Source organism: Terrapene carolina, unplaced genomic scaffold (assembly GCF_002925995.2).
Source record: "Terrapene carolina triunguis isolate 2854851 unplaced genomic scaffold, T_m_triunguis-2.0 Scaffold380, whole genome shotgun sequence".
Taxonomy (NCBI): Eukaryota; Metazoa; Chordata; order Testudines; family Emydidae; genus Terrapene; species Terrapene triunguis.
The window spans coordinates 833,912-847,711 of NW_020664731.1; the positions used below are offsets into that span (position 1 = coordinate 833,912).

General features: G+C 51.6%; 1 protein-coding gene across 1 annotated transcript in view; it reads left to right on the plus strand.

The window, feature by feature from the left end:
- Nucleotides 1-13,800, plus strand: part of COL18A1 (collagen type XVIII alpha 1 chain) — a 120,672-nt gene that overhangs the window by 93,268 nt on the left and 13,604 nt on the right. The window contains exons 23-30 of the mRNA XM_029912933.1: nt 691-753; nt 2,289-2,363; nt 3,142-3,177; nt 5,715-5,768; nt 6,827-6,889; nt 11,079-11,144; nt 12,233-12,275; nt 13,630-13,692. Coding sequence (XP_029768793.1) covers nt 691-753; nt 2,289-2,363; nt 3,142-3,177; nt 5,715-5,768; nt 6,827-6,889; nt 11,079-11,144; nt 12,233-12,275; nt 13,630-13,692 — 463 coding nt within the window. The remainder of the gene's footprint in view (nt 1-690; nt 754-2,288; nt 2,364-3,141; nt 3,178-5,714; nt 5,769-6,826; nt 6,890-11,078; nt 11,145-12,232; nt 12,276-13,629; nt 13,693-13,800) is intronic.

Here is a 13,800-nt window from a genome sequence, read left to right on the forward strand (position 1 = left end):
CTGGAGCTAAATGCTTAGTTCCTCTCTGAGCCAGATCCCCAGCTGGTGTAAATCAGTGTAGCCCCATTGGAGTCAAAGCCTGCGTACACTGGCTGGGAATCTGGCCCCTTCACTCTTTCTAACATGGCACCCACGAGACACCACCTCTGTCAGATGGTGGGGCGGGGCGTTGGTGGAGGCCTGCTTGTGAATGGGCCAGAGCTGAGGTTCATTTTGATTCCCGTCACTTTCAAGAGCTTTAAGGTTTTTTAAACACTGTCTGTGGAGACGTGCTTGCTACACAGGCTGTGCGAGACAAGCTGAGCTGGCGCAGCACATTTGCCTGCAGTAATACATTTTTTTTTTTTTTTGCCGAATACATTAAGTGCAAACTCCTGCCTGCCAAAGCGAGCAGGCTGCTGGTGAAGCAAGCTGCAAACGCCTTTGGTGGGCCTGAGCTTTCTAACCCCTGGGAAGGAGTCTCCCTGCCTGCCCACCTTGAGAGAAGTCATAGGTGCTGGAACTAGGGGTAATGGCTTGAAGTGGTTTCCATCATATCCCGGGTTTACAGTTTGGTTCAGTGGCTCTCAGCCCCCCCACTATACAAACTGTTCCCGCGTCCCTGCGGGAAGCCCACAGTACTGGAAGTAAAGGAGTGTCCTGCATCACTACACTGTCTTCATGGCTATTCCTCCCTGCTTCCATTTGCAGGGCCCAGTGGGACCTAAAGGAGACCCGGGAGACCCAGGTTTCCCAGGCACTCCAGGACTAAAGGTAGGACGGCCTGTCTGCTTGTCTCTGTCCCCCGTGCTCAATGGGTGATTTTGATTTGTGGCGATGTGATGTTCCCTGTCTACGAAGTTCCTGCTCTCTGGCTCCCAGCCCCACTGACAGCTCCCAGTTCATAGTGGAAGGGACCATACACAGTCGTGTCACAGCACTGACCTCAGACTCCTTTAGCCCTGTGGGGCGTGGAAATTCATATTGGTTCAGGCACCTGAGGCCACCATGCTGGCGGCCGTCACTCTGTGAGATGTCACCAGATCCCAGGAGAGTAATAGGAGAGCAGCTGTGCTCCTTCCAGCAGCTTGGTACCAGGGAATCCAGCGGTCACACTCTCTGCCAGTGGAACGAATTGAATGAGAGAAATGCCAGGTGTAAAATCACCTTCTGGCTTATCCCATCCCTCCATCCCCACTGCTGCTGCAGGACTGCTCCCTGCTGCTTTTTGTTGAGTTGTTTTAAATGTCTCCAGTCATGGGGTTTCCATGATGCCTTGAGAAGCCCCAGCTTGGCTCAGGGAGCTCTTACCCATGCTAGCTCTGTCCCCTCGTGCTCACAATGAAGCTGAGAAAACTCAGCTATGCGTTGCTGGGATCTCGAGTAGGAGCAGAGAGATTATTTTCCCTCTGTATTTGGCACTGGTGCTGCTGCCATACTGTGTCTAGGCCTGGTGCCTACAATTCAGGAAGGATGTTGATAAATTGGAGAGGGGTCAGAGAAGAGCCACAAGAATGATTAAAAGATTAGAAAACCTGCCTTATAGTGATCGACTCATGGAGCTCAATCTCGTTAATTTAAAGAGAAGGTTAAGGGGTGACTTGATTACCTGGGGAACAAAACGTAAGACGTGGGGAACAAATATTAATCTAGCCAAGAAAGGTCTAACAGGATCCAATGGCTGGAAGTTGAAGCCGGACAAATTCAGACGGGAAATAAGGTGTACATTTTTAACCATTACAGCAATTAACCATTGGAACAGCTTACCAAGGGCCATGAATTTTCCATCACTGGCACTTCTTAAATCCAGATTGGATGTTTGTCTACAAACTCTGCTCTAAGGATTATTGTGGGGCAGGTCTCTGGCCTGTGCTGTACAGGAGCTCAGACTGGATGACGACAGTGGTCTCTTCTAGCCTTAGAATCTATGAGTAATTTGTGCCATTATTTTTCATTAGCCCCAGTCTTTTGCAATGACACTTTACTAAGGTAAGCTGTGCTCTCCCACGCTGGGAGCCCAGAGAGATGGCGGAGAAGCAAAGGAAAGGGACAGAAGTCCCCATCCATTTGTCAGCCGTACCTCTCTTAGGTCACAGTCTGCTCTTGGGCAGAGCACCGCCCCATCCAGGGTGAGTCCACAGCCAGAGCGTAGCCCTCTGGGCTTGTATTTAAGTGTTAGAGAGACTCGGATAGCAGCTCTCCCTTGCCGCCTGGGCAGCCGCGGAGAGCCGTGGGAAGGCAGCTGTTGTCTGGGCAAGGGCTGAGTTGTCTCTCTTCTGACTCCTGGTTGTTTTATCTCCTGCTGGAAGGGTGAGAAAGGAGAGCCTGGAGCGACCATCGGCCCAGATGGGACGGGCATCTCAGCTGGCACGAAAGGAGACAAGGTCACGCGCTGACTCGGGCTCTCGTCTGGCCTGCTTTGGGTGCTCACCCAGCGTTGGGCGCCCCAGCGCAGGGTGGAGCACCACGCCCTGGGAAGTGGGGGGTAGCTGGCTCCAGGGCAGGGCCTGCTCAGGGCCAACCTGCCGCTTCGCATGAAGGTTTATCTGCCTCTGGGGGGCAGTGTGTACACTGAGCAGCCGTGGGATGCAGTGAGGGCTCACACCCAGTCCCCATGCCAGCCTGGGGAATTGGGGCTGCAACGACTGGCCATGACTCACTGCACTGGCCTACATTGCTCTGTCCCTGCGCCCATCTCCTTCCGATGCTCACCCGCCCCACACACACACACCTCATTCCGATGCTCAGCCAGGGCACCAAGCCGTCCTTGCCCTTCGGCCCCCACAGCTGCCAGGGCCGAACCTGCCGAGGGAGGTCAGCTCATTGCGGGAGCGAGGAGAGTTTGAGGCTGGCTCATGGTTAGGGAGGTTGCAGGGCAATCGGGTGTGTTGTCGACAACATGGACACAATTGCCCAAATGTCCCAGGGTGTTGGTGGTACGTGAGCACTGGGAAAGGCCACTTCCTAGTCACTTGCCTGCTGTTAGTAGGCTGTGCTCAGCGTGGGCGGTGCTGGGGACTACATGGCCGGCACAGCAGCGGCACCCATAGATGGGGAGGTAACGTCAGCATGGGGGTGATGGAGAAATGGCCCCAGGAAGAGACTGTGGGATGGCCACATGTGCATCCTAATGCTAATTCTTTTCCTGTTCTTTGCACACAGGGTGAGCAGGGGCTGGTGGGACCCATGGGCCCAGCAGTAAGTTAGCACCTACATCTTTCTAACATTCTGTCAATGAGGGATGGCTTTTCACGCCCTCTGTGTGCCAGGGGTTCACTACAACTGGGGGTCGCGCACACAGATTGTGTGTTCAGGGGGATGGTCTTCATACTCCAAGAGCAGTCTCCTTTCGTCTTGCTCAGAACTGGTTTGAGAGGTACCGAAGCTGGATCTGCAACGGAAACGCCAGCCCAAATGGGCGGTGCTCATTAGCAAGCACTCGCATGGGGCAGTCAGCCAGAGGAGCCAAGGGTTTGGCAAACCCCAGAGCTTGTTCTGGAGCCCTTCTGACTCTATAGCCAGGGTCCGATTGCCAGGAGCAGGCATGTGGCCTCCAACCCAGATGTCTGTGGATCGGTGCTGAGCAATGCTCACAACTCACGTGCACTATCTGAGCTGCAGGAAAGGCCCAGCTGTCATGGACAGGAGAGCTAGAGGTGGCTAGAGGCAAAAAGGCATCTTTTTAAAATTTGGAAGTCAGATCCTAGTGAGGAAAATAGAAAAGAGCATAAACTCTGGTACGTCCGATGTAAAAGTATAATATGACAGACCAAGAAAGAATTTGAGGAGCAACTAGCTAAGAACACAAAAACTAACAGCAACAAAATTTTAAGTACATCAGAAACAGGAGGCCTGCCAAATAGGCAGTGAGGCCACTAGGTGATGGAGAGACTAAAGGAGCACTCAAGGAAGACAAGGCTATTTGGAGAAGCTAAATAAATTATTTGCATACATTTTCACCCTAGAGGATGTGAGAGAGATTCCCACACCCAAGCCTGGAAAATTGTTTGAAACTATAGTAAAGAACAAGATTGTCAGACACACAGATGAACATAATTTGTTGGGGAAGAGTCAACATGGTTTTTGTAAAGGGAAATCATGCCTCACCAATCTACTAGAATTCTTTGAGGGGGTCAACAAGCATGTGGACAAGGGGGATCCAGTGGATATAGTGTACTTAGATTTTCAGAAAGCCTGTGACAAGGTCCCTCATCAAAGACTCTTAAGCAAAGTAAGCTGTCACGGGATAAGAGGGAAGGTCCTCTCATGGATTGGTAACTGGTTAAAAGATAGAAACCAAAGGGTAGGAATAAATGGTCAGTTTTCAGAATGGAGAGAGATAAGTAGTTGTGTCCCCCAGGGGTCTGTTCTGGGACCAGCCCTATTCAACATATTCATGTGTGATCTGGAAAAAGGGGTAAACAGTGAGGTGGCAAAATTGGCAAATGATACAAAATTACTCAAGATAGTTAAGTCCAAAGCAAACTGCAAAGAGTTACAAAGGCATCTCACAAAACTGGTTGACTGGGTGACAAAATGGGAGGTGAAATTCAATGTTGATAAGTGCAAAGTAATGCACATAAGAAAAAATAATCCCAACTATACATATAAAATGATGGGGTCTAAATTAGCTGCTACGACTCAAGAAAGAGATCTTGGAGTCATTGTGGGTAGTTTTCCGAGAACATCCACTCAATGTGCAGCGGCAGTCAAAAAAAGATAACAGAATATTAGGAACCATTAGAAAAATGATAGATAATAAAACAGAGAATGTCATAATCATAGAATATCAGGGTTGGAAGGGACCTCAGGAGGTCATCTAGTCCAACCCCCTGCTCAAAGCAGGACCAATCCCCAACTAAATCATCCCAGCCAGGGCTTCGTCAAGCCTGACTTTAAAAACCTCTAAGGAAGGAGATTCCACCAAATGCCACTGTATAAATCCATGGTACACCCACACCTGGAATACTGCGTGCAGTTCTGGTCACCCCATCTCAAAAAAGATATCAGAATTAGAAAAGGTGCAGAGAAAGGTGACAGACATGACTAGGGGTATGGAACAGCTTCCATATGAGGAGAGGTTAAAAAGACTGGGACTGTTCAGAAATGACTAAAGTGGGGGATATGACAGAGATCTATAAAATCATGAATGATGCGAACAAAGTGCATAGGGAAGTGTTATTTACCCCTTCACATAACACAAGAACCAGGGGTCACCCAATGAAATTAATAGGCAGCAAGTTTAAAACAAAAGGCAGTACTTCTTCACACAATGCACAGTCAACCTGTGGAACTCATTGCCAGGGGATGTTGTAAAGACTAAAAGTATAACTGGGTTCACAAAAGAACTAGATCAGTTCATGGAGGATGGGTCCGTCAATGGTTATTAGTTAAGATGGTCAGAGACATGACCCCATACTCTGGGTGTCCCTAAACCTCTGACTGCCAGAAGCACCTGGCTCTGGCCATGGTTGGAAGACAGTACATTCAGCCCAATAGTCTATCAGTGTGACCCAGTATGGCCATTCTGATGTACTTAGGAATGCACAGAGCCAGGAGGTGTATGCTGAGGACACCGGAATGAAGCATGGCCAGGCTTTTCCACTCCAGTGTCCTTTGTCCTTCGTAGCTAGTCGTCCAGCACAGAGCCAGCTGCACCTCTTTGTTTCTGCTCATGTTGTCCCTGCATGGGTGTGCAGACTGAGTGTGTATTCCTTTCCTGCTCTCCCTTTTAGGGCCCGCATGGACGACCTGGACAGAAGGGGGAAATCGGCTTTCCTGGCAGACCGGTAAGAACTTCTCTTCGCTCGTCTCTGGTTTGTTCCCTGGGTGAGCTGGGTCTGGTGCTCCTTTCCCTAGCCAGCACTGCTCCCGTTGCCTCCCTGGCTGAAGGAAGTGGAGACACCCCCATGCTGAGGCTAATAGGGAACACTGGCGATGCTGCAAGCTTGCTCAGTTGGAAAGCTCTTGCTGTGCTTGTGTTTTCACCAGATGCTCACAAGCAAGCTGAGCAATTGCTATCCTGGGATGCATAAACAGAGCAATCTTGAGTGGGAGCAGAGAGGTAATTTTGCCTCTGCATTTGGCACTGGTGCGAACGGTGCTGGAATCCCGTGTCCGGTTCTGGTGCCCACAATTCAGGAAGGACGTTGATAAATTGGAGAGGGTTCAGAGAAGAGCCGTGAGAATGATTAAAAGATTCAAAAACCTGCCTTAGAGCGATAGATGCAAGGAGCTTAATCTATGTAGCTTACCAAAGAGAAGGTTAAGGGGTGACTTGATCACGATCTATAAATGCCTACATGGGGAACAAATATTTCATAACTGGCTCTTCAGTCTAGCAGAGAAAAGCTCTAACACACTCCCATGGCTGGAAGTTGAAGCCAGATAAATTCAGACTGGAAATAAGGTGTACATGTATAACAGTGATAGTAATTAACCATTGGAACGATTTACCAAGGGTTGCGGTGGATTCTCCATCACTGACCATTTTTAAACCAACGTCAGCTGTTTTTCTAAGAACTCTGCTCTGGGAATGACGGTGGGGCAGGTCTCTGGCCTGTGCTGTACAGGAGCTCAAACTGGACGGTCACAGCACTGGTCAGTAGAACTACATGAACTGGTAGAGCTTGGGGGCTCGCAAACGTCTCCAATTCATTGAGGCCATGTTCCCCTCCCTCCCTGGTGCAGTTTCCCTTCTGATTTAGCGAAAGGAGTGCTGCCTAAGAAAGCCCTCCTCGGGTGCAGTGTGTGGTGGTGTGCCATCAGCTGGAGTCAGCTGTGGGACTGAGCAGGGTTTACAATAAGTTACTGCATTCTGAACCCTTGGCGTGATGTTTGTCTACAGGGTCGTCCCAGCATGAATGGGCTGAAGGGCGAGAAAGGGGACCCCGGAGGGCTTGGCTTGCAGGTGAGTGCCCCTGAGGACAATGGCATGCCGGAGGTGCTGCAGCTGGCTTTGGCAATGGCCTGCTGCGTTGCCCTGGTGCTGTGTAGAGGGAGAGTCTCTACCCAGAGAGCCAACTGCCATAGCATAGAGAAGAGGCACCACTCAGGTTTAATGAGTGAGAGGGGAGGGTTGGGCTGGAGGGTGGACGGAGGGCAGGGATGCTGGCAGGAGCAGCCCAGGGTGGAAAAAGTTTTCAGTGTCCCCCGACCCCCATAGCACCCAAAAACCCCACAGCCAGCCAATCAGAGTGGAGGTGACGGATTGTGCTGTGGTGATGACCCCTGGATGTTGGCGGCCAGGACATCCGCCCTGTCCTTAGAGACGGCCCTGGGCGCTGGGGAGAGGGCTGGGCTGGGGGGACGGGAACACACTTGTGCCCAAGTTGTCGGCGTGGAGCATGGTTTGCTTTGTTAGAGGAAACAGGCGCGCAGGCCAGGGCAGCCATCCCCACTTGTCCCAGCCTAGTTCCTCCTGTGCAGGCTCCAGGAGCGGAGGGCCCTGAGGGAAACAGCCATCAGTCACGGGCGCTCTGCTGCTGTCCCCACCTCACCGACACGCTCCTGGGCGCTGCGTGGCATGTGCCAGCAGAGGGCAGGGGGGAAGGGAGCCGTGATGAATGCCAATGGCCGACTGAAACCCTCGGTCACCCTTCGCTGCCACTGCCACCTGCTCTGGCTTCCCGAGGCCCAGCTCCCCACCATGCTCCACCTGTGCGGCTGCTTCCCTGCTCCTGGCCACGCTGTGCCCATCTCCAGCCTGCCTGGCAGGCAGGGTTCACTGCTGCTGCCTATATTCAAAAGCCTCCATGCACTGGCTCACAACCCCTGCTTCTCCTTGCTCTGCTCCGTTGGCACCAGCCTCGACCTTCCTCTCCTGTGGGCCATCCAAGAGAGTTGGTCCCCCTCAGCCACACTGGCTGCTGTGTCTGCGCTGATTGCCCAGCGAACATGTGCGTTCTCCCTCTCCTAGCCCCACCCCCGGTGCCTTTCTCCATGCCCGTGTTTGTGGTGCAGTGTGGATGAAGGCGCTGTGACTGTAAGTCTGCGCTGACGTTGGCAGCCTTAGGGATTTGGGTACCTGACTTGAGACACGCCCCCCCCAAGAGCCTGATTCTCAGAGGGACTGAGCTCCCCGCCACTCCCAGTGACCCTAGCGCAGCCCCTCTGAAAACCAGGTCTTCAGCGTCTCTGGGCATTCAGGGGCAGAGGTGTCCAGGTGCTTCCGGAGATGTGGGTGTCTGCGTACAGCTGTATTGGGCAGAGACCCACAGCGAGGGTCTTGGTTAGTTTGCAGAGGAGTAAGCCCCTCAGGCTGACTGCATGAGTCCAACCTCGTGAAGGGAGAACTGGAAGTCCTGCCACAGTCAAGGAACTATGATGCGATTGGAATAACAGAGACCTGGTGGGATAACTCACATGACTGCAGTACTGTCATGGATGGATATAAACTGTTCAGGAAGGACAGGCAGGGCAGAAAAGGTGGAAGAGTTGCATTGTATGTAAGAGAGCAGTATGACTGCTCAGAGCTCCTATGAAACTGCAGAAAAACCTGAGAGTCTCTGGATTAAGTTTAGAAGTGTGAGCAACAAGGGTGATGTCGTGGTGGGAGTCTGCTATAGACCACCAGACCAGGGGGATGAGGTGGACAAGGCTTTCTTCCGGCAACTAACAGAAGTTACTAGATCACAGGCCCTGGTTCTCATGTGGGACTTCAATCACCCTGATATCTGCTGGCAGAGCAATACAGCGGTGCACAGACAATCCAGGAAGTTTTTGGAAAGTGTAGGGGACAATTTCCTGGTGCAAGTGCTGGAGGAACCAACTAGGGGCAGAGCTCTTCTAGACCTGCTGCTCACAAACGGGAAGAACTAGTAGGGGAAGCAAAAGTGGATGGGAACCTGGGATGCAATGACCATGAGATGGTCGAGTTCAGGATCCTGACACAAGGAAGAAAGGAGAGCAGCAAAATACGGACCCTGGACTTCAGAAAAGCAGACTTTGACTCCCTCAGGGAACTGATGGGCAGGATGCCCTGGGAGAATAACATGAGGGAGAAAGGAGTCCAGGAGAGCTGGCTGTATTTTAAAGAATCCTTATTGAGGTTGGAGGAACAAACCATCCCAATGTGTAGAAAGAATAGTAAATATGGTAGGTGACCAGCTTGGCTTAACAGTGAAATCCTTGCTGATCTTAAACACAAAAATGAAGTTTACAAGAAGTGGAAGATTGGACAAATGACCAGGGAGGAGTATAAAAATATTGCTCAGGCATGCAGGAGTGAAATCAGGAAGGCCAAATCACACTTGGAGTTGCAGCTAGCAAGGAATGTTAAGAGTAACAAGAAGGTTTTCTACAAGTATGTTAGCAACAAGAAGAAGGTCAGGGAAAGTGTGGGCCCCTTACTGAATGAGGGAGGCAACCTAGTGACAGAGGATGCGGAAAAAGCGAATGTACTCAATGCTTTTTTGCCTCTGTGTTCACTAACAAGGTCAGCTCCCAGACTACTGCACTGGGCACCACAGCATGGGGTGGAGGTGAGCAGCCCTCTGTGGAGAAAGAAGTGGTTCAAGACTATTTAGAAAAGCTAGATGAGCACAAATCCATGGGGCCAGATGTGCTGCATCCGAGGGTGCTAAAGAGTTGGCGGATGTGATTGCAGAGCCATTGGCCATTATCTTTGAAAACTCATGGCGATCGGGGGAGGTCCCGGATGACTGGAAAAAGTCTAATGTGTAATGCCCATCTTTAAAAAAGGGAAGGAGGAGGATCTGGGGAACTACAGGCCAGTCAGCCTCACCTCAGTCCCTGGAAAAATCATGGAGCAAGTCCTCAAGAAATCAATTCTGATGCACTTAGAGGAGAGGAAAGTGGTCAGGAACAGTCAGCATGGATTCACCAAGGGCAAGTCATGCCTGACTAACCTAATTGCCTTCTATGATGAGATAACTGGCTTTGTGGATGAGGGGAAAGCAGTGGACGTGTTATTCCTTGACTTTAGCAAAGCTTTTCATACGGTCTCCCACAGTATTCTTGCCGGCAAGTTAAAGAAGTATGGGCTGGATGAATGGACTGTAAGGTGGATAGAAAGCTGGCTAGATCGTCGAGCTCAACGGGTAGTGATCAATAGCTCTACGTCTAGTTGGCAGCCGGTATCAAGTGGAGTGCCCCAAGGGTTTTGTTCAATATCTTCATTAATGATCTGGAGGATGGCGTGGACTGCACCCTCAGCAAGTTTGCAGATGACACTAACCTGGGAGGAGTGGTAGATATGCTGGAGGGTAGGGATAGGATACAGAGGGACCTAGACAAATTAGAGGATTGGGCCAAAAGAAATCTGATGAGGTTCAACAAGGACAAGTGTAGATTCCTGCACTTAGGACAGAAGAATCCCATGCACTGCTACAGACTAGGGACCGAATGGCTAGGCAGCAGTTCTGCAGAAAAGGACCTAGGGGTTACAGTGGTCGAGAAGCTGGATATGAGTCAACAGTGTGCCCTTGTTGCCAAGAAGGCAAACAGCATTTTGGGCTGTATAAGTAGGAGCATTGCCAGCAGATTGAGGGACGTGATCATTTCCCTCTATTCGGCATTGGTGAGGCCTCATCTGGAGTACTGTGTCCAGTTTTGGGCCCCACACTTCAAGAAGAATGTGGAAAAATTGGAAGGAGTCCAACAGAAGGCAACAAAGATGATTAGGGGGCTGGAGCACATGACTTATGAGGAGAGGCTGAGGGAACTGGGATTATTTAGTCTGCAGAAGAGAAGAATGAGGGGGGATTTGATAGCTGCTTTCAACTACCTGAAAAGCGTTTCCAAAGAAGATGGATCTAGACTGTTGTCAGTGGAAGCAGATGACAGAACACGGAGTAATGGTCTCAAGTTGCAGTGGGGGAGGTTTAGGTTGGATATTAGGGAAAACTATTTCAGTAGGAGGGTGGTGAAGCACTGAAATGGGTTCCCTAGGAAGTGGTGGAATCTCCTTCCTTAGAGGTTTTTAAGGTCAGGCTTGACGAAGCCCTGGCTGGGATGATTTAGTTGGGGTTGGTCCTGCTTTGAGCAGGGGGTTGGACTAGATGACCTCCTGAGGTCCCTTCCAACCCTGATATTCTATGATTCTATGAAACCCAGTGAACTCTTTCCTCTCTCTGCAGGGTCCTCCGGGTCCCCCCGGGCCCCCAGGCACTCCTGGCAGTGCAGTGTCCGTCTACGACAATAACGTAAGTAACAGTCCTGGCACGTCATCACACCATGCTCTGGGGTAGGGGTCACATAATGGCCAGGGCCATGAAAAGTGGTCCCGCTGTTTACCGCCCCCTATTTGCTTGGTGGCACCCACGCAGATGGGCACAGAGGGGCGCTTTCACCAGGCGGATATGTCCAGGAGCACTTATCCCATGAGCACAGCTAGCGGGTAGTGTGCTCGGAGCTGTTGAAGGGTGACAGCCTGAGCGCGTGCTGCACACTGGGAAGACGCATGCCCAATAGCTAGCTTGTCTCGCGTTATCGTCCAGCCAGAGAAAGAGCCTCTTTCCCAGAGCACTGTGCGGACGGTGCCGCGCCCAGCTCCCCAGAGCAGTGAGTTGCATGTCCTGGGGCCCAGGAGCCCCCATTTATTTCTGTCTTGCTCAACAACTTCAGGGTAAATCCACCTAGAAACCAGGACCAGCCAAGCACCCCCCATGCCTGCCCAGCAACAGGGTGGTGGGAGCATGGAGCCTGCCATCCCCTTTAGCGGCTGAGCAAAGCCTTCCCCAGGGCTGGGTTGGTCAGGGGCTGTGCGGGGCTGGGCAGTGCCCGTTCATGCCAGTCTGTCATTGATTTAGCCTCGCAGGCACCATGCAGTCCTAAACCCAGAGTAAGCAAATACCCAACCCTGTTCTGAAACCCAACAGTGAAATCTAGGCCCAGATTCTGCCCCCCACACACTGGGCAGCCCCACAGCTCACTGACTTCACCAGGACTGCGCGCAGCGTGTGGGACCGTGCAGGTGGCAGGATCTTGGACTTTATCGGATGGAGCATGTGGCCTTGTGCCCACTCCCTGCGATCAAGGCGCTCGCTAATGGGTGGATGGTTAGTGTGTCAGCATGTCTGCATCGGGAAACGCAGAGGAACCAGTGAGCGCTGCTTGCTGGCAGGGAGAGTCCCAGCAAGAGGGGAGGTTCTGTGCTCATGCTTCGCACGTGGTCTAACATAGCATCATTGGGGAGACCTTGGCTGTAGAACGTGCCAGGCCCTGGGGCAGCGGGGCAGAATGCCTGGGAAGTGTGCTTTGTTTTAAAGCGATGCTATTTCTGTCTTTTCAGGCATTTAGTGAGTCGGGCCCTCCCGGCCCTCCAGGATTGCCTGGTAAGGATGATGCTAGTGCTGGGGCTTTCTGCAGCAACGGGGGAAGGAAATCAGAGCTTTTCCAATGAACCTTTTGTGATGGTGCGGCCCTGAATGGCTTTGGAGATCTTAGCATGGCCGTGAGGAAGGGTGGGGTTTTAGAAAGCCCCAAGCAGGAGACATACAAACCGGGGGCTTGTTTATAATGCCTGGTTACCCTTGTCCTGGATTCTACAGTGCTGGGTGCTATGGGAAGTCTAAGCTGGCTACGGGATAATGGAGCCCTTCATTACTGTGTTGTGCCATGCTGTAACCTTCGCTGATAAGGCTGGGCAAAGAACGGGGCTGGTCCTACAAAGAGGAACAAATCCTTCATTTTAATCGCAATTTCAGCTTTTCAGTGAAGAGATGAAACCCAAAATGTTTTGAGTGGAAACTGAAATATCCAAGTTGAAATATTTCAGATGCCAGTTTTCATGCGTTTGGGAGTTTTGATGAGAAGTTGACATTTTCCATGGCATGCAGACACTTTCTGCAAAGCTTTCATGACCTCAGAAACCCAGGTTTCCATCGAAAACAGTTTTGATGGAAAGCTTTCCACAAACCCTACTTCCTGAGTAACCCAGGATCTGATGGCTGTATCTCTCCCCTGGCTATGGCATCTTACCCCCCGGTAGGGCCTGACTAACATGACTTGGTAAACTCCCTCCCGTGGTCGGTCTGGCTGGGGAGCTGCCTAGCACACCCTTGCTCACTGTTAGGGATAATGCTAGTTAGCCTCCGTCATTCTAGCTGCAGATGCAGATTGTTGCTGCTGGCTCTCAGTGGAGGGCTATGGCTCTTGTGTGGTGAGAGATCCTGCCATTACCTTCTGGTTTGGGCGGGAAGAAGCTAGGAAGCCCATTTCCAGCATGTGTGTCTTCTGCATTAGCACTTGGACCCCACGAGAGCTCTGTTCTTTGACTCCATTGCCCGGTTGTTTCTCTCGCTGCCTGGGGAGTTGACTGTACATGTGAACCACTCTGCCTCTTCCAGAGCTCAGGAGGGGACTATTTTGTTTTCATATCTCTTGCTGGCCAGTAGAAATGTGCAGCATGGTTGCTTTAGCATATGGCCAAGTAGCGTCACCTCGCGAGGCAGGGGCTGTGCAGTCTCACACACCTCTGATGGGAGGTGTTAGTGCGGGTGTGTGCTGCCTTCCGGTGTTCAAGCGCACTTACCATCAGCGTTTGCCTGCATTTACTCCAGGCATGCCACCCTTCGCCCTGTGCATGTGGTGGGTGCAGTTAAAAGCTGCTGTAGTTCCGGCCTCTCTCCTCCAACTTCACCATTGCCCGAGCAGTGTTAGACTAATGCCGGTGCTTTCTTTTGTCAGGCTACCAGGGTCCCCCAGGACAAAAGGGTGAACGAGGCGAGACAGGCACCCCCGGGCCCCCAGGTAAGTGAGCACATCCCTGATCTTCCATCTGCACTGCGCCGGACTTGGTCCTGCCTCATGGCTTCTTTGTTTCGGTCTTCACCGAGAAGTCTGAAGGAATGCCTAACA